This window comes from Streptopelia decaocto (assembly GCF_964273445.1).
Source record: "Streptopelia decaocto genome assembly, chromosome: 7".
In the NCBI taxonomy this organism is placed as follows: domain Eukaryota; kingdom Metazoa; phylum Chordata; class Aves; order Columbiformes; family Columbidae; genus Streptopelia; species Streptopelia decaocto.
The window spans coordinates 42874130-42894146 of NC_138661.1; the positions used below are offsets into that span (position 1 = coordinate 42874130).

General features: G+C 39.2%; 1 protein-coding gene across 1 annotated transcript; it reads right to left on the reverse strand.

Annotated features, from left to right (window-relative positions):
• Nucleotides 1–19662, reverse strand: SPI1 (Spi-1 proto-oncogene). The gene is made up of 5 exons (XM_082058108.1): nt 19341–19662; nt 12594–12687; nt 5349–5536; nt 1324–1480; nt 1–633 (listed from the first exon to the last, which is right to left on the reverse strand). The coding sequence occupies exons 1-5, from the start codon at nt 19383–19385 to the stop codon at nt 317–319; spliced, it is 801 nt and encodes a 266-aa protein (XP_081914234.1). The 5' UTR covers nt 19386–19662; the 3' UTR covers nt 1–316.
• Between the last annotated feature and the right edge of the window lie 355 nt (nt 19663–20017).

Sequence of the window (20017 nt, forward strand, 5' to 3'; positions counted from 1 at the left end):
TTCGAAGGCAAAACTTCATCAGCTGAATTCTTTAGTTACAATACAATCAAAAAAATATTTTATGACAATAATATATTTGTACATTGTTTAAATTTCCCAACTCTGTCCGGCTTGTAGGATGGAAGCAAAGAATTCTGTCATGTTTAAGATTCTCAGATGCTGAAGAAGGGAATTCGTACCAGAAACACCTGACGGTAAAGGCCCTTTTAAAGGCAGAGAAGGGGGCACAGGAAGCAAAGAGAAAGATGCGTCCATCTGCTCTGCTGGTATCCAGCCAGGAGGTCTTAATATTTTTCTTGCTTAGGGTCCCATGGCCTCAGTGAGGATAATGCTTCCTATCAGTGACCCCCCTTCCCATCACCTCTCCACTAAACTGGTAGGTCAACTTCTTCTTGACTTTCTTGACCTCTCCTGTCTTGCCGTAGTTTCTCAAAGCCCGTGCCATCTTCTGGTAGGTCATTTTCTTGCGATTGCCTTTCTGGATGCCCCAGCGATGAGCCAGTGCTTCCTTGTGTTTGGAGGAGAACTGGAAAGTACCTTTTTCCTTGTCCACCCACCAGATGCTGTCCTTCATGTCTCCACTGCGAAGAAGGTCCAGAAGGAACTGATACAGACGTATCTTTTTCTTGCTGCCTGTGTGAAAGTCAGAGAAGAAAGGCAATGGAGCAGTAGTATTAGCATGTAGTTGCTGGTGAAACAGCAGGACATATGTAATTCATATAACTGTTCCAACTAGCTTGTCAGTCACATAACTTTTTCTGTTTGCAACATTTATAAATATAGACAGTGCTATACTGTGAGGACATAATGTGGATTGATGTATCAAAAACAAAAATAAGGAATTCCAAAGGCCAAACCCTTATTTTGAAATTAATATGCTAATTTGAAGCTAAGTGAAAAACATCGCTAACCTGAAACTAATATGAAGCTAATTTGGGCAGGTTACATAGAACGTGACTTTCAGGTACTAAGCAAACAGGGCTAAGTACTTTTAAAAATCTTTGACCTTCTTGCATTGGTTTTCCCATCTGTTAGGAGAAATTGGAGTAGAAAAGGCAAAAGACGTTTCCATGCAAGAAGCCTGAATAGACAAGACAGGAGGAGGAAGTGGGAGTATGTGAAGAAATGAGATTTGAGATATAGACACAGTTATGGTTGTAAAAGATTTGGAGGACAGAAGAGTTCAAGGAGTCAGGGAAAGTAAAGCTTTGGCAGTGGAATAAAATACTAGCATGGTACTTCTACAGCTTTATTCCTTATCATCATGGTAATGTAACAGCTGCTCAGCACGTAGCTTGACGAAGTTCCTCTGTCTTCACTGACCTGTTTCTCCATGCATAATTCCAGGCCCGGGGTCCACACCATCAGTCTCCCCATCTGATACCTCCAATGGGGGGCTCTGCCTCTCTATGTCCTCCTCATCAGAACTGGGCTGTGGTGGAGAGGAGTATTGTAGGCACATCCGAGGCAGATAGGACACCTTTGGAAGAAAAGAGCAGTAGAGGGAGGAAGGAGTAATGGAGAGTGGGGCATCGAGATAAAATAATTGAAGTGTCAGGGAGACAGTTACAGAGAAAAGCGGGGAGAAAATAAGAGGTATATGTGATTATTTAGGGTAAAACTGACTTAGTTGTTGACTATAATAAATACTATGCAATTAAGAAACACCTCCAGCTAACAGTCAACACTTATATGTGTACAAGGATGCATCTTTACAAGAGGGAAGGAGGAATAAGTTTGTAAAGTCAGAACTTTCCCATATGCTTTATCCTATGCAAGTGATGTTGTCCCTCTTCCCCCATACCTCCCCAAGGCTAACATTCTTCATGACGAGTTTCCAGTCCCTGTTGCCTATCCTGAGTGAAAAGCTGCTTTTGAGAACAACTTTTTTTCTAAGACAGACCTTCTGGAACTACTCTTTTACATTTGAAAGAGCTGAAGAGTTCTACCATAGCATGGCTGCTTTGACTGGCTTTGGCTCTGTTGTCCTTTTCCTTTCTCAGGCATCGTCCCTTCTGACAGCACTACATCCCTCAGGACTTCATCCCACTCTGGAGATGGGGCTACATGGCTCTGTCAGCTTCCTGTCCTGAATTTCCCTCATGAGGAGGGGAACAGCTTTAGCACCAAGACGCAGATACATCATATTGGCTTACATTCTCCTTTCCTAAGTGGCTATCTGAAAATTCCACATTAATGGAGATTTCTCATCTGCAAAGCTAGCAAGCCAGTTTTTGTGCTAAATTCTCTTGCTTTTATATAGAGGCCTTGTCAGGAGCAGTGTGGAATATACCTCAGCTCTGTAACTTCTCAGTTGCTGTCTGGTTTCTTAGGGATCATGACCAGTTGCCATGAATTATTGCAGCTTTTTATTTAAGAATGAGAAACAGATTGGTCTGAGGGGCAGGGGGTAAGAACCCAATTCCTACATTAAATAAAACCAACCAACATCCCCCAAATCCAGAAGTGTATAAAATGTGGTTTTCACGAAATGTGCCAGATTGATAGTCCTGGGAGGTGAGCTCCTTTTGAACTGCTCTTCGTCACTGAAGCGGGGAGTGGGTGTTCACTTCATGAGTCACACCACCCACCCCATGTAGTTTTTTTGCCGAGTGGTACTTTTGCGATGAGTTTTGCACCAGCTTAAAATGTCCCAATAAGGCATGTGCCAAGGGTTGGTTTGGGGGTGCAGCAGCAGGCGGTTAATGAGTTGGCAGATTGGCTGGCAGGAAGGCCAGGATTGGGCAAGAGTGTGTGTAAAGCTTCCTGCCAGATCCCCAAGAGCGACACTTCAGCCCTCACCACAGAGTCACCTTTAGCTTTTTACAGTTAAGAAAGCTGCAGCCTCAGGGGTAAGAAGGGAGAGACAGTGCCAGGGCGGAGGGGGAATGAGAATGTGGGACAATGTCTTACAGTGGGGGGACAGAGATGGATGTCCCTGCAGAGGAAAAGGTTGTGGAAACCTGGAGTGCATTAGGGGGTGGTAGGGGAGTGAGGAAACCTCTGGGGCTGGAGGGGGATGTGGGAGAGAGCTGTGGAGGAGGGAGGGGGAATGGTGTCTCACAAGCAGAGGGAGTTGCAGAGGCCAACCTGGGGAGTTGAGCAAGCTTCCTCCACGCCGTCCCCACTTTCCCTATCTGCTGCATTTTTGCTTACACTTTGCACTTGAAACTCAGTGTAGGTCCATGCACACAGTGTCACACTGTTATGTTACACAGAGTCACAGAAGATCTGCTAGTGCGTTTGAAAGAGACAGGTTACTAATACAGTTCTGGAGAGAGAAAGCTTAAGAAACTGCTAGCTATTTTCCATATTCTGAAGTTGTCTCAGGGTCTTGTGATTTTCCTCTTTCTAAAGCTCTTCACTGTTTTCCAACCTTTTCTTTCATTCTCCCTTCAGAATGACTATTATTTTCTGAATATATTGTTTGTGAGGCCACCTGTTAGCAGACTAATAAAACTTTTTAAAGAAATCTTGTCCAAGAACAGCTTGAGCCTCAAATTTGATTTGACAAAAAATGCGATATCAACAGAAAATTAGAGAAATATCTTTGCATGTTCTTCCTTTATTTACAAACTGTAACTGATACTGCATGATAAGCATGGGCAAATTCAAAATTCAAAAACTGGCAAATTCAGTGGAGGATTAAATCTTGCTTCCTGCTTCTGTTTCTTTGAAAATGCCCTGAATAATAGCATGTGTTGCCTAGAGCTGTGGCTGAGACACACCAGAGTCTGAACGTCAGAGCCTGCCAGGGACCACTTGCACGAGCTACTGTAGGTTAAAGTAAAAAGCCAAAGATCCCCAGCTGGTAAGGAAGAGGAGAGCAGTGGTGAACTCTGCCTACTACTGACTTCTGCAGCTTGGTATGGGGTGGGGCAGAGAGAGCACAGTACTTTTTGTCAAAAGTTGCAACAAAATTAGTAACCTGCCTTTTGTCCTGAAGATGAGAACTGAGTAGAATGAAGTGGGATAAGCAGAAGCACCCTCCCCTGTTTTATGGTCGCGCTTCCAAAGACATTCATAAAGGGGCTAATTTTTATTCTTTGCCTTTGGTTGGAGGTAATGGTTGGTCATCATGTATTAACAGTTACGCTGAGCAACTGAAATAACTCAAAGCTTCCCACAGACTGCTTGTTCCATGAAGCATTTTTTATATTTGTAACTTTCTGTTCCTAATTCTTTGTTAGTATCTACATCTTATACTCTATTCCTGATTTTTTTTCTGAGTAGTAGGTGAGAGGTTTGACAGCTTGCAGTCAGTCAGTTTCCTGTTAACAGTGTTAACTTATTAGCTCCATTTTTTTCCTTCTTTGTTTTTGATTAGTACGATATTTATATACAGTTTCAGTTTGCTTTGAACAGAGAAGCCCAAAATGACAAATCCATGCAGGCAGTTCCTCTCACAAAACTTCAGCAATGGCACCATAGTATGCAGCACTGTAATCAGCAGACACTTTTTTCTCTGACCTCTGTCCTACCCTGTCTTGGATTAAGCACATTTTATGTAGCTTGCCTGCCTTGGCAAAATCTGTAGCACAAGATCACCCACCTTTCTTATCACTCCCAGTAATGACTTTGGGCATATTCTTGTAGGATCAAGAGTTAAAAGTGATCTCCACACCCCCTTTGCTTAGTATCTTTGCAGTATGTTGGAACCCCTTATAATTTCAGCTTTAGTGAGAATTCACTGGCACTTTCGTGACTATCTTTACTGAAAAATTGAGTATCTTCTTTTAAAGGGAGATGACTGGCTTCATGTGAAATCTGAGCAGAGACAAGACTATGTTTTGGCTTGTGACTTACTTACTTCCAGGTAAAAACATGTAGCTTGTCCTCTGCCTGTTTCACTGTGGTAAAATTACCAGTAACTTGTCTTTATTGGCATTTCTTGTCCAGGTCATGTAAAATTGTCAGGGTTACTTGGAAATATTTAAAACTTTCCCGCTACTTTGAGGCTCAGAATACTTCCCTGTCGTCACGGCTGCCCTTGCTATGACAATGCATCAGTTCTCAGGTCCTCTGCAGAATTTCAAAACAATTGATTTCAAAACAATTAATTTTCATTCCAAATTAAACAAAATTTTGAAATTTCAAAAACCTCCACAAAATGCAATTATCTTTTGAGGCACAGTTTGAGAAACATGACTTCTGATTATCCAGATAAAAAGAATGCTTAAACCACATTTGTCCCGACAATGAAGTTTTATATCAAGTGCTTGTGCAGTAAGAACTTGTGTAATTCATTTCATCAATCTCTTTCACATGAGAGTCTGCATTCCCCAATGCATTTTTTTCCTTCCCCTTAACTATCATTCTAAATTCTGAGTAAGGGTTGGTAACCGTACCTGGTGGTTGAGCCCAATGTGTGTGGTTGGGATTGCAGAATCCAAGACATGCATTTGTTCAATCTCCATGTGCCTGTACAGCTGCTGCAGCTGGGGAGGCTGAACACTCTGCAGTTCTGTGAAGTGATTGTCTCCAAAGGTCTCAAACTCATTGTGCACGTGGTGTGGATGATAATCCCAGTAATGATCTAAAGAAAATAAAAATAGATTGTCTGTCATTACGAGATTAAGAAACATGGCATTTACCTGTCTTCATTGGTTCCTACTCCTGTCACTGTCCTTCTGCCCTCTCCACACCATCCCTGTTGACCTGTCTATCTCTGGTGATGATCCATGTAGCTCCCTGTAAAGTTTCTTTTCCTAATCTCATAAATGCCCGTGGCTGGGAAGTAATACTTAGGACACTTTAATTAGGAGAATACTCTTAAATGGAGAGGTGGATTTCAATGATAATTTAGCGCAAGATGCAAAAGACATTAAAGCTGGCACCTTTCTCAAGAAGAGACTGTAACAATCTTATATTTTCATTCTGTAGGCAACAAATTCTACTGATATACATGTTGTCATATTCATATTACACTCTTCCTCATGGCATGGAAATGGAGATGGAAAAAATTTTGAAATCATTCTACCATTATCTTCAATCTTTGTTTTAATCTGCTAGCAAAATATCAGGAATGCTGCAGAAAAGGCACAGCATTTTCCTAGATATTTCTCCTAATTACGTTTTGATATGTCACAGATTTTTCAGGACCGATACTGGAGAATAAAAGGATAAACTGTTGCCACAGTCTTGTGTACACTGTTTACAGTCAGGCTAAATTCTGATGCAGACTCTTACTCTACCTTTCATATCTCTTTATTCTGTGATAATTTAGATTTTTGTTTCAAAAACATAAAAAGTACTCAGATAACCACAATACTATTTCCTGATTTATTTATTTTAGATTTTTTTGCTGTTCAAAATTTAAAATCTGCTAGAGGAAATGTGAAGCATTGCAAATGCTATTTCTCTTTTACAGACAGTACCTGCATGCATAATTATGCACATATTTGTGTGCACTCTTGTTTTTTAAAATCAAAGTCAACATCAGATCCTCTGCTCTAAATGAGCTGGGGGTTAATCTTCCATAGTTTAACTTTTCATGCATCATTTTATGCATGGCCAAAATTTCCGTATAATATTCAGTGAACAGTTCTAATTTATATCTTACTGTTCCAAGTTTTCTTCTCTTGTATCATTATAAATCATTTCTGTCCTACCCTTCACATGTTTTCCTGTTGCTATCACATACCCTTACGATATACTCCTAATTACCACTTAACCCAGCTGCAGGTTTTTAGCTCTCAGTTTTTCAATGTAAATCAGTATATTCACCCCCCCTCATCACACTCGCACATTTCTGCAAGCTCCCTCCCAGCTGTTGACATCCTTCCAATAATATGAACCGAATATGTTGTTTCAAGCGCAGTGGTACTGAATTTATAGAGGAGCAATTGTCTCATTCTGAAATATTATGGTTTTGTCGACGACATTATCTGGATACTAATGTGCTGTGAATATTTTTTCCTAAATACCAGTTTCATTCTTTCTCTCAGCTTCTGTCTCCTCATCCTTCCCCACTTTGGTTTCAATCAGGTCGTATCTCATTGAGGATTTGAGATCTGGGATAGTGACTTTGAACGTGGCTTCCTCGAGAGGGAACTCAGTGATCTGCTTCTACCAAATATAGCCATACCTGAGAAGTTATAAGTTCTTTTAACTGCTGTTATCACTCAGGCCTGTAGAAATTTATTTGGAGGCTCTATCAGACCATTTACCACACCAGCGCTTACTTTGTGTCCTTCCTGCTTTTCTGATTCGTGGATAAATCATGTCACCGCATGTGAAAGAGATGGAAAGGTACTTATAAAAACACCCAGGGAGTTGCTGCATTACTTTGTAATTTCTTTGCTTTGTTTTATAGTGCTTTCTGTGGGCTATGTACAGATCTTATAGTTCAAAGTTGTAATTATAATACACAGTAGCACTTCTTCATATTGCAGTGCTATAGAAAAGTTTTTGTTTCTTTGTTAAAAAAGTGCTTTTTTATGGGTGCAAAGTACTCAAGTACTTTTACATTCACATCTGGTCCAGCCCAGGAAATTACAGAGTGTTTGCGTATGAATCCACAGGTTATCCAAAGCTGTGTCCTGGTAGGAGGCTTTGGGCAGTTTCAATCTGAAACTTTTTTGCTTAGTTGAAAAACTGAACAACACTAACTCATGCTTTTTCTGGGTTAAGTTACTACAGATTCCTCTAAGTAGAGCCAACCATTGAGGCTCCATGTGCCATGGACAGCCTTGTATAACAAATTGTTGAGAATACATTGAAGGAGTAATGTATACTCTCGTTCCCTAGAATGATCTGGCTCTGCTCCTTGTGCAGAAAGTCCTCTGTCAGATCACAGAATCACAGAATGTTAGGGATAGCAATGGACCTCAAAAGATCATCTAGTCCAATCTCCCTGCCAGAGCAGGAACAGCTAGATGAGGCTGCACAGGAATGTGTCCAGGTGGGTTTTGAATGTCTCCAGAGAAGGAGAAGGAGATGGCAATGTATATTCTTGTCTTTGATAATCTACCACACTGAATGACATTGGTGCATAATAGTGAGGATGACAAAGCCCAGGCAAAACTCCTGAGGCTGTCAATAGCAGGTCTGCAGCTGTGGAATGTCTTGCTAGTAGTAGCTGTGGTAGTCAAGAGAGAACACAGTATGTTTCCATCATGCATAGCCATGAGTATTTGTGCGTGTTCCTAGTGGTCTACTTTTGATTCTTCTTACATATTCTTTTTTATCAGCAGTCATGTTTTTATACTTCAAGATACCTCTTCATTTTTGGAGCTTAGGACAAGGCTCCTGCTGCCTCTAGAACTGTAGTTTTAAACTCCTTCTTGGCAAATAAATCAACCTATGGAACACTATTGATGCATACTCATGTTAATCACTATGTAATATTTAGCCTTGTTGTTACTGAATTCCTTTTTTAATGAAATTAGGTGCTGCTGTAAAGTACTATAATAGAATTGTACTAGTAGCACAGCATTTAGGAACTTACAGTGACTATGTAATAATAATACATTATAAAATAAATCTGTATCAAAAATTACTTCAACACAAACTTACATCCAAATATTCAAGTTGTGACAAGAGCAAAAGTCCTTATTTCTTTCTAAATTATCTATAATTTCAGAATGATACTTAGGAAAAACAATATTGTTTTAGTTATATTAAAAGAGAAATTCTGAATTCTTTCTCCACAAGCCCCTCCGCAGTTAACTATCCTGGCTAAGTTATTACACATGAAAATATTAAAAAAAAAAAAATCCAAATAACGGTGTCTGCAGTTATTAGAGTTATCAGCAGCTATTTCTTTTTATATCCTTTGCTATTGCTGTCAGTAACGCATAGGAATTCTGTTCTTCCCTTAAAATCATAAGGGTGGGAGGAAGAAAAAAGAAAGGAGAGACAAGTTCTAGAAATGGAAAGTGTCTGTTCTTTGGGTAAAGGAAAATATCATTAAAAGCCAAGCTATAGCTACACAATGGAGTCATTATGAGAAATTTCATGTGAAGTGAAAGAGGATGTGAAAAAAAATTCTCTCTTATAGCTACATGGAGATTGTGTTTGTTTTGATCTTGTATGTAGTGAAAGGTTAGAGGAAGGACAATCATGAATTCTGATCTCCCTCCCACAACACAGAGGATGTTAGCCTGTTGGGAAGCAGTAGCAGACCTAAAGGCACTCTGTTAATATTCACCGTGAAGTTAGATTCTCACTCTACCACTGAGAAAACATAACTAGAACTTTCTCAGTTATCTTCTGACTGATGTAAATTGCTTTGCTCCCATTTCAATAGATGAATGTTGTTAGAACCAGCAATTAGAATAGGAAATTGGCTTAAGGAAGGTATTTATCCTATAGTGGAGTAACAGGTTAAATCTGCAGAACCATGCAGAATTTCACGAGACATCTCCTGCTCCAGAGACATGTCGGCTCTGCCAGCCCAGAGCTCCGTGTCACACATGGTGACGAGGCTGTGCTGTCCTGGTGGGGTCTGAGCGAGGGACTCTGTGTGGTTCTGATCTGTGCTGTACAGATTTTCCAACTCGTTTTGAACTAGGTGAGGGTTTCTTACACAGTGCCACACCTTAGATGTTCCCACAGTGTTTCGCTTGTCTGAAATAAACAAGCCAAGAAAAAACCCATAGAGGAAATGAGAAAAGTATTGAAGGACACTGGAAAACGAATGTCTTGATTCCCTACAGAACCACTCCGCGTTGAGTGAAATGCTGTGCTCCTAGGCAGTGCCGTAGTCTTAGCTATAACAGTAGCATCTCATTAGCTCCTACTTTACAAATGTCATTATTTTAATAATGCCAAATGTTCAAAAACCTATGAGTCAGGGCCCAGCAAATCATGAGAATGCTTTTGAAGTTAGGGGATTTTTTTAATAAAGTTTGGGGTTCTTTCTATTTTTTCCATATAGCATTTAAGACTAAGTTTCACATGTTTGGACTTTCCTCCACTTCTATGTCGGCTATAATCCGAACAAAATCCAAGCTGAGATTCTTAAGTGATCATATAACTCCAGGAGGTGGGATGAAAATAAAATCCCAAATCACACAATCTAGTGAGTTCCATGAGGTTAGCAAAAGTGTCAGCATTCAGCTGCATATAAAAAGTGATTTTTAGTAAACCAATAATGTTTAGTAATAACTTAGAGACAAAGCTGCAGTGTAATTTTGTAATTACCAAGATTGCATTGGTGTTACAAAACAGGTTGTATTACATATACAGACTTACTAGCATACAAGCTCAGGGTAAGCTGATGGACTAATACTTCAGTCCTTGAAGTAGTTTCTGTCCTGCATGACTGTTTCTCTGTGTTTATTATGGTATTTACAAAATAGTTAAACTACAGTATGTAAAAAACAAACAAATAATTCATTATGTGATGGACATATGCGGATTTTTATGGTGTGTTTTTGCTTTGTTAAATTTATTGTTTGCTGATTGGCAACGATCTTCAACATATTAAATTAGTGACACACTATTGTGTGTACTTTACTGCCCACTCACATAAACCTGGAGTAAGGGTTGCCTTCAGCATTATGTTCTAGAAAAGTGACAGTAATGCATGTAAAACATATCCCTCTCACAAAATTAATTTGTGAGCTGTAAGAGAGAGGTAGTGTCACGCTTAGAATAGAAACATAGAATCATTTTGGTTGGAATAGACCCTCAGTATCATTGAGTCCAACCATAACCCAACTCTAGCACTAAACCATGTCCCTAAGAACCTTGTCTAGAACGCCTTTTAAACACCTCCAGGGGTGGTGACTCCACCACTTCCCTGGGCAGCCTGTTCCAATGCCTGACAACACTTTCTGTGAAGACATTTTTCCTAATATCCAATCGAAACCTCCCCTGGTGCAACTCGAGGCCATTTCCTCTTGTCCTATCACTTGCTACCTGGGAGAAGAGACCAACACCCTCCATGCTACAACCTCCTTTCAGGTAGTTGTAGGCAGCGACAAGGTCTCCCCTCAGCCTCCTTTTCTCCAGGCTGAACAGCCCCCGTTCCCTCACCTGCTTCTCATAAGACCTGAGCAAGACCTTCTATTTCTTTAACAGTCCCTTATCAGCAAAGTCAGAAGTACTGTTCTGTCTTGTATCTATTTACTTTATGTGGTAGCTTTTCTTTGCGGTCTGTAGTGGTATTGAGTAGACCTGAACAATTATTTTATGTATTGCCAGTGATCTCACTCTACCCCAAGCTGAACTCCTCTCTCACAATTCTGTTCTATTTATTTCTTTTGTTTCCTATCTATTTGTGTTCTCGGCGCTTTCACTTCACTGCTATCACTACAGCACCTTATTTATTCTTTTATATTTATTGTTTAATTGTCACAGTTAGCTTTTGAGATAATAAATGTTATCCTCATTTTATGGGTGTGCAAACAGGTGCAGGTTATAATGTAAAAACCCTGAATTTCCATGTGGAATTTGCTGAGTTTGATGAATGTGACTTGACAGATGCCATGAGATAACTTCTAAAAGCTGAATTAATTCTTTGCCTCAGAAATCAAGAATATCATAGATGTTTCTTGAATACAATGTAGAGCACAAATTTAGGTAGGGATCTTTTTCAGAAAAATGCTCAGAACAATCCTAGTCTGTAACTTGCTGTCCCTTGAGGTAGTTTCTGTTGCCACTGATAGAACAGTGCTGTACTGTGAAGTGTTAGACATTTGAAAGTAAGCATTGATGGGTCTAGTTGCTATATCAGTGGGAGTCTTTTAGGGAAACTCCAGGATCTGAAGGGACTGCCACAAGTGATACAGTAGAATGGTGCTTTTCCTTCCTGAGTCAATATTTACTCTGATATTTCCAGGGTGGTGTTGCTGGATCATTGTATTGCACAGAAGACAAAATTCACAAAATAAGACTTGCCCCTCTGATCTACAGTGCCCAGACAACATGAAAATGTAAAGACACCAAAGCTTTGAAATCACATACATAAATTGAAACAATAAATATTCATACAGTATTTTTACATTGAGCTAGGTTTACATACAAACAGCTACAAGGAAGTTTTACATAGATTTAGAGAGAGGAAGTACTTGGGTGTACTGGAAGAAGAGTGAAAGTTAAAGCTAGGTGTGGCAGCATGCAGAAGAGGTCAAAAGAAACAGAGAAATATATGGAGTTGAAAACGGCCAAATACTGAAGAAATATAATTAAAATGAAGGCACAAATATTGCATCTGGGACCCAAGTCAAACAGGAATTGGAGATGGGAATACAAGAAGAGAAATACAGTATTGCAAAGCCACGTCCTTAAAGAGCTCTGAAACAAGCAGAGTGCTTTTGATCTGCAGAGGAAAGTAAAAACCCAGTGAAGATAATGAAGGACAGAGATCAGGAGATCCCGCCCTCCTGGCAATACACTGAATAATGTGGGAGCTCCTCACATCATTTAGTGCCTTCTAAAATTCTCTTTCAGAGAAACTGTGTTGCAGTTGCCAGGTTGGAACAGTACCATTAAGCAGAATAAAACATTGTTGGTTTTTGATTTGAAAGTATGTTCCCATACACTATAGATCACAGCAACATGTTTGTTCTTTTCCTGAATGTCCTAAATCTGTTTCCTGTGGTGTCCCATGAGACTATGCTTCAAGAAGACATTTTTTAACTTACCACCATGACTTTCTCCATCACCGTTGAGATATTGGTAATAGTCATGGGGCTGTCGGTAGAGGTCAGAATCATAGGACACCATATCTTCAGAGGGCTGTAAAGAGAAGAGGAATTTTCAGGACTATAAGTTTACACAAATCCCTTCAAATTTATTCATATATATAGTGAAAGGGAGATGCCAACGTATTTTATATTGCCTAGGGAATGAATGGGGAAGCTTCAAGTTCTTATTGAATCAGCAGGAATAAAATGCTTGACACCAAACACTGTTTTGCAAAGCAAAAGAAAAAAAAATAAAAAATCCATCTCCTTAGACCCAGTCTGTTTAGCAGACCTGTGGCATTGCACAATTTGTTGATATCCCACCTTCCAACCTTCAGAGAGCTGTCTTGGACACCAGGCCCAAGCCAAGATACCATCACACCAGCACGGCAGGGAAACTTTTCCTTTGGTAATGACACACGTTTATGACTGTTATTCCTCCTCTACACAAAAGAGAAAGCAGAAACTTTCAGCATGTTATTCTGAATGTTTCTAGGACATCTCACTAAGTGGTGGGAGCTTGTAGGAGGGTAATGACATTGGCAGATGGCATAAAAGCATTTTATTTCTCCGTTTTTGTCCAAGATGAACTGTAGATGTTTTTTGGTTCAAACCAGCTGCTCAGGGCTGTTAGGTCTGCACAGCGAAGACTTAAGAAGTCCAAATGCAGGGCAGATACTGAGTCATGACCTATTGGCTGCTTAGCTGTAGAATTAAAGTCCTCTCTGTCTTCTTAAAACAGGTGACATAGGGTAACTTTTCCACTTGATTTCCTGCCCACGTCTTATGTTGTTTCAGTAAAGGTAGTCTGTTTATTATTAGTTGTGCACAATTCTGTTTCTTTGTTTAACATTTGGTTTTGTCTTTTCCCAGAATAAGGAGTTGGAGCAGAGCAATGTCCTTTACAGGGCTTTGCTAAGCTTCTGTCCAGTTAAGTTAGTTAGAATATTTTCTTCCAGTCTGAACAAATTCAAAGTAGAACTCAAACACTTTGCTTTTTGTTCTGAAAGGGAATTATTTCTAGTAGGTACTAATAGAAGCATTTTTTTTTTCTGTTAATGACCTCAGCATAACTAACTTTAAAGAAAAGGACAAATATTTAAAACAACATGGTAACTTACATGATGGGGATATTTTTTATGTTCATATGTTTATATGTTCAAATGTTCATATGCCTACCTGTATGTCCCACATCCTCATCTCCCTCCATAAATCTGTCTCCTTTATGTAACACCAGCATTTTGTAAGATTAGATTATGGCAACAGCATGCCAGTAATGCAGGCAAGGCAAACTTCTCTTTTTCTTCCTCCTCTAGACCACTCAAGAAAATGAAACCTAAGGCCGAAGCTGCCATTAAAATCTAGATGGAGGTGGTAGATAAGCAGCTGGCAAAAGGAAAAGATTTTTTCTGGTGAAAACTACATCAGAGTTACCATTGCTCATTAACTCTACTCTTTAACTCTTCTAGTTAACTCTTTCAATTCTTTCTGTTGGAATTTGGGGATTTAAAGATTGTTCTTTTCTAGGGATGTGATTTCTATGATGACATTGATGAAATTAGATCAAGAAAAAGACTTATTCCCATAGGATCAAGATGTTAGAACACAAAAAAATAGAAAATACTTTTTAGAAAATACTTCGGACCCTGGTAGATCCTTAGTAGCAGCTGTGTGCTGTATTAGCATATCATGTTAAAATGCACTGGTAGGACTGCCTAAAACATCTTAACTTCCAGAATACACACAAACTGGGCATCAGATCCATGGAATATTCAAAGCCTCAGAAGCAAATCCATTGCCTGTCTACCAGCTCCCAATATAATCTGTGGTGGTGCATAGCTGTTTTAGGGAAATATTGAGAAAATTCCTCACCATGAGGGTGGTGAGGCACTGGAACAGGCTGCCCAGAGAAGCTGTGGATGCCCCATCCCTGGCAGTGTTCAAGGCCAGGCTGGATGGGGCTTTGAGCAACCTCATCCAGTGGAAGGTGTCGCTGCCCATGGCAGGGGCTTAGAACTAGATATTTTTAAGATCCCTTCCAACCCAAATCATTCTGTGATTCTAGGATTTTGTGATTCCATGAAAATGATAACCCACATTAAAGATAATCTAAGGGAAGGACTAAGTAAAATGAGCAAATAATAATTTAATTGTAACCACAGCAGGGATATCAGTAAAGTGACTCCTCTTATTTTTTGTCTCCAGATGATGTAGGTGCAGTTTTCCATTCCAAATGAATATAATTCCAATAGAATTGCCCTTCAACTACACAGAGGTTTAATGTGAAGTGTAACCTATTTTCTGGATTTCAGAGGTGTGATCAAAGAAAACAGTACAACACTGGTTCTCTCTGATGCTTTTGGTTTTCCTCTACATGATTTCTTTGTGTCCTCTCTAACTGTGACTGATGATATGCATTCACGATATGCATTCACTCAACTGCATTCCTTAGACCTGTGGTGTACTCTGATCTCTGACAAGAAAAAGACTGTATTTTGCTTTCCTCGGGAAAAAGGTCTGAAAGGAATTTCTACTTTTCATTATTTTTGCAAATTAATTCACCCCACCACCCATTTCCTTTCTGTAAATATATGCTTCCTGTTAAATCATGTCAACCTGAATAACATATTAAGTTTTTGCCTTCATATTCAGAATTGTTATTTGCCATAACTCAAAGGAAAGCATTCATATTTTGTGAAAGGGGTGATCTCAACATCCAAATGGAAAATACACATCATACTAGTTGGGAGAAATGAAAGTTAAAAATGTATATACATGTATATAGTTTGAAAGAAAAATCTGTTTCCTTTCAAGTAAAATACTAGAAACTGACTGAAATTATAAAAATGTTCCATATCTAAATGCATCAAAATGTGTACCTCTGATAAATATTTAGCCAAATCTACGCAATTTTCCAAAGAAATAAGTGTCCTGTCAATCAAGACTTAATTTGATATGTATATAATTTCCACTGCTACAAGGAAAACTTTGTCATTCGTATCTTTACAGAAGTATATCTTGGCAGGAAGGCCAAGCATTAGTCCAAAAGTAGATGAACAATACGTATTTTAGGCATGGGAAAGAGCGTTTGACTTTTCCTAGTTGCTGTCTTTTCTTCCTTAAGATTTTCTGAACTCCCCCATTTCAGTCTGATATACCGTAAGAGGCAATAGTGTTTCACAGCATAAGAGCTGAGAATGAAGTATTTCTACTGTTCAAAAGCTAGTTTTATGAACTCAGGTGTGTAAAGGAAGGTGTGTTAAATAGTGATACCCTTAATATTTACAGATCTGGCTGGCTGCAGAGTGAGTTACAGATATTTGACAGCTAAAAACCAGTCTGCTTTTACATAGAACATTGGTTTTTTACATACTCTGATTTGAAAGTCTGGGACTTAAAACCTCTTTATTATGCATTGTGGGAATTTCCTTTGTTGAGTTTTTCTGCTCAGCGATCCATTTGATAAAATATGTATGCGTATACCCTTGTTAACTCATGCAACCTGGACCAATTAATTCATCCCCACAAAGGATTTTAATGAGGACCACTTTCCATCTTGCTGTCTGATCTTCAAGGGTACAGTAACTAAGATAAGAAGATGTATATTAAATATTAAAAGTTTATGTATCATAACTTAATCAGATGGTGGTCAAAGGAGACAGTACAGTGTGGATTCTATCTGATTATCTCTAGCCTATGGGAAAGAGGGATATTTTCTTCTGTTAATTAGAGAAACTATTTCCAAGAACTTTTAATTTTTTTTCCCTTTTTTTTTTTTTTAAGTTTTATTAAAAGCTTTTGCTCTAGTTAGAGAGAATAGGTTTCACCATCTGCTGCTGTTGCCCCTTGTACCAATCTTTACCCACTTGCCCTGTCCTTTTCTGGAACCTCCCCACCCACACACTCATTTCATCATCTTACTTACTAAGAGCACTTCCATGACACTGAACTGTTTTGTTTCCCCTTAGAAAATGCAAAGAATGGCTTATGTTACAATTTAATATTTAACTGATGTCAATGGCCATTTGTTCTATCAATTGTTTTAATGTAAAAGAGTGACAGAAAGCTTTGTTAGCACCTCATAGCTGTGGTCTGAAGTTGATACCTCTTTTCCTACGTGTCATGAGGTGCAGTACTCTATCTAAAACCATATTCCAACCTCAACAAACAATACTTTATCTGTCACAGACTTTGATAAATGGACAGCTGTCTTCACCTTCCTTATTTGCGCTGAAAATCAAGGGGAAAACCACAGGACTACTTGGAGAAAGCTTGGGTGGCGTTGGTTGAGATACAGGGAACTCAGCTGAATAGCAGTCTGAAAGTTCTTATTATTTACCCAGACTTTGTCAGATGATGCCAAGTGATTGTAAATTCACTAAATGCTGATCTTTTTTTGTTGTCCTGACATAGCTATTCACTGGCATGTGATTCAGAAATACTCCACACAGTTTCCAATGATGTGCTGCTCATACAAGTTTTAAGGGCAAGATTAACCATATTTCCTTGGAAAAAAAATACAGGATAACTATTTAGAAAAGATGAGTAAAAATATTAGCACAATCACTCATTGGGCCATGGGCTCTGTGGAACAGAGCACTTCTGTGGGCATTTCACTCTCATACAAATATACTTCCATGCTAAGCTGTGATTTCTACGAGTGGCTGCTTAGGGATTCACATATAACCAGGGCCCTCTTTAGGCAAAGCTGTTTGATGATAATTTTTTGCCCTGTAGCACAACTGAATTCTATCCTGCACTGGACTTTTCCATACAAAATTCCTAATCTTCAGAGAAAGATGCAGTACTCCTAAACCATTTGAGCAGCGTTTTCCAGATGAGGGATAAGAGTTTCCTAGCACAGGAGGGAGGAAGGCAGTTACTGACCCACCCTCAGCCGAGATGGGAGGGACGGAGGAGGGAAGTGTTGCTTCACAGAAACCCCTGTCTAGAAGCAGGCCCGTGTCTCCCTTCTGAAAAAGTCCCAGGAGGCACAGACACTTGCGACAATGCCATATGGGGCTCTAACTGGCAGTGCTTAAAGTGCTCTTAAAACAATTTTGAAAGTACAAACCACAAAATTATTAACTTTTGGACATTTTGTTCACAAAAATAAAAAACAATTTGCCCTGTCAAGTGCCCCTGTAAGCCATAATTGTATTTTCACTGCCTGTTGTATCATTCATCTGAAGAGAGTTCAGCCAGAATATTAACTGCAACACGAATGAGAATATGGGCCAAATTGGGTTAGATTTTCACTCCATTTGTTCAGTGTATGCACTGAAATTCAGTACTGAAAGAGTCCAGGAAACTTGGCTATGAGTGAATGAGTGGACAGAAAATTTACAATTATGTATTTTTTTTAACGGAGGTGCTGGTTTCTGGGTTGGTGGAGGGCAAACTTTGGGTTTCTTTTTAAGTCCCACAAGTAACATATTGAGAAATCTCTGTGTACTTTTTTTATTTTCTCAGTTTCTCTTCAGATTTCTGTCCTGACATATTTGCAGGAGATCCACCGGGCAACTTGGTGTGTTTAAGAAAAAGAAAAAAGATTTTTAGGCTTTTCTCACCCTTTGGGTAGATAGGGGATTTCAGAGACACTGATGATGAACTGCTAGCGTAAAGGGTCTCACCAAAAGAAGACATATTTTTTCAGTCAAGATGGATACCAAACATGAAAAGAATTCAAAGGGCTATCTTTCTGAGTGGAAGATAAGGAAACATGTCTCTAGCCTTTATTAGATGGGACAAGAGAAAAAGAAAACTTGATACAAGTTTTGTTAAAAGGACTCCTGGATCTGCATTGTCTCTTTCTGTTTTCTGAACGCATACAGCAATTACTGTAAGTTATCTATCACATAAAAATCCAAGTAAAACACCTTATCTGACTTTTCTTCAGCTTCTACAAACTTAATGAAATCTAGTTAGGGCCGCTTTTACCCATTCTGTTTAGAGATTTCCCAGTAGGCCTTGTTTTGGAACAACAGGTTAGTGACATTATGTTCTTCAGAAATAATAATTCCTGAACTCACCATATGATAAATTCCAGCAGTGTAACAATGCTTCAGAGTTAAAGAAAGGACAGAAACAGCCTCCTAAGTATACAGGAAAATTTGTGTCTTTGAGAAAACATTGAAAGACACAATTAAGGGCTGTGGGGTTTTTCCTCTCATTCACCAATTGTTTTTTCACAGCAAGTACATTCAAGAGAGTTCAGTTCAAGAGAAGCTGAAGTTAGAAACTAAAATGCCATCATTACAAAGCATACAGTGTCCTAAAATCTGAAATATGTAAAATCAGCATTCAGCAACTCTTCTCTCACAGATTGGTAGATAGTTGAATATATAAACTATGTCAGAGACTGCAGATTATGAAGAATTACAACCTGAAGAAAGACTTGGCCTTATATCACAGAGCCATCACTGAAGAAAAAAAGTTACTGACTTGCTATACACATACTGTACAAAAATGCTATACATTTCATCTGTGAAAACAAATGGAGATCAAAATCAGATACAAGTTTAGGGAGGAAATGTTAATTTCCCATTCATTGCAATGTTGTCACTAGCTTTATATATTGACCTAAGCCCAACTTCCTGGCATTACAAAGACAGACCAAAACAGAGATATTCTCAAATAACAAAACCTGGTTTACTTTGTCTTTTGCTACTGAGCCCAATTATCCAATAAACCCCATATACTCACAGGGGGAATGAGGGGAAATCCTTCCATTTTGCAAGCTTGCAACATTCAGCCAACTTCTGAGTGAATTTTTCTTAATTCAGTTTTCAAACATCCAGAATAACTGACATGAAAAAATCACATGAAAAAAAAATTAAAAAAAAAAGAAAAAGAAAAAAAAGTGAGATCCTCGGACTCTGGTAAGTCCCTTTGCAGTGATGGATCTCAGGACAGGAGAAGGACCCTAACAAGTTTTCATAGTTTGCCCTAATAGGTTCTGAGGTGAACTTCTTCCCGAGCTGTATGTGAAGTTCCTGATTTTATCAAATGTCTGTAGAAGGGAGATAGCCCTTGGGTCTATCAGTGCGCTGTGACATCACAGCTTTAGCCAGTTTGCATAAATCTCATTTCAGGGAGCCGCGGCTGCAACAGGAAGTCTGCCCGGAGCCAGATCTGCCATGGGCAGGTGCTTGCTTTATAATCAGCAACCAGAGCCTGGGCCTGCTACCAATAAACAAACGTACGCGTGCAGTGCTCGGGGAAAGACTATGTGCTTCCCACTGTAGATGAACCATAACGATGGTGCTGCTCTCTGTTTTAATGATGTAGCATAGAGACACCGTCCTGACCACATCTGTGAGGGCACAGACTTGCTTTAACAGTAGTCCTGGGTTGGAATTAGGTGGCAATACTTAGCAGAA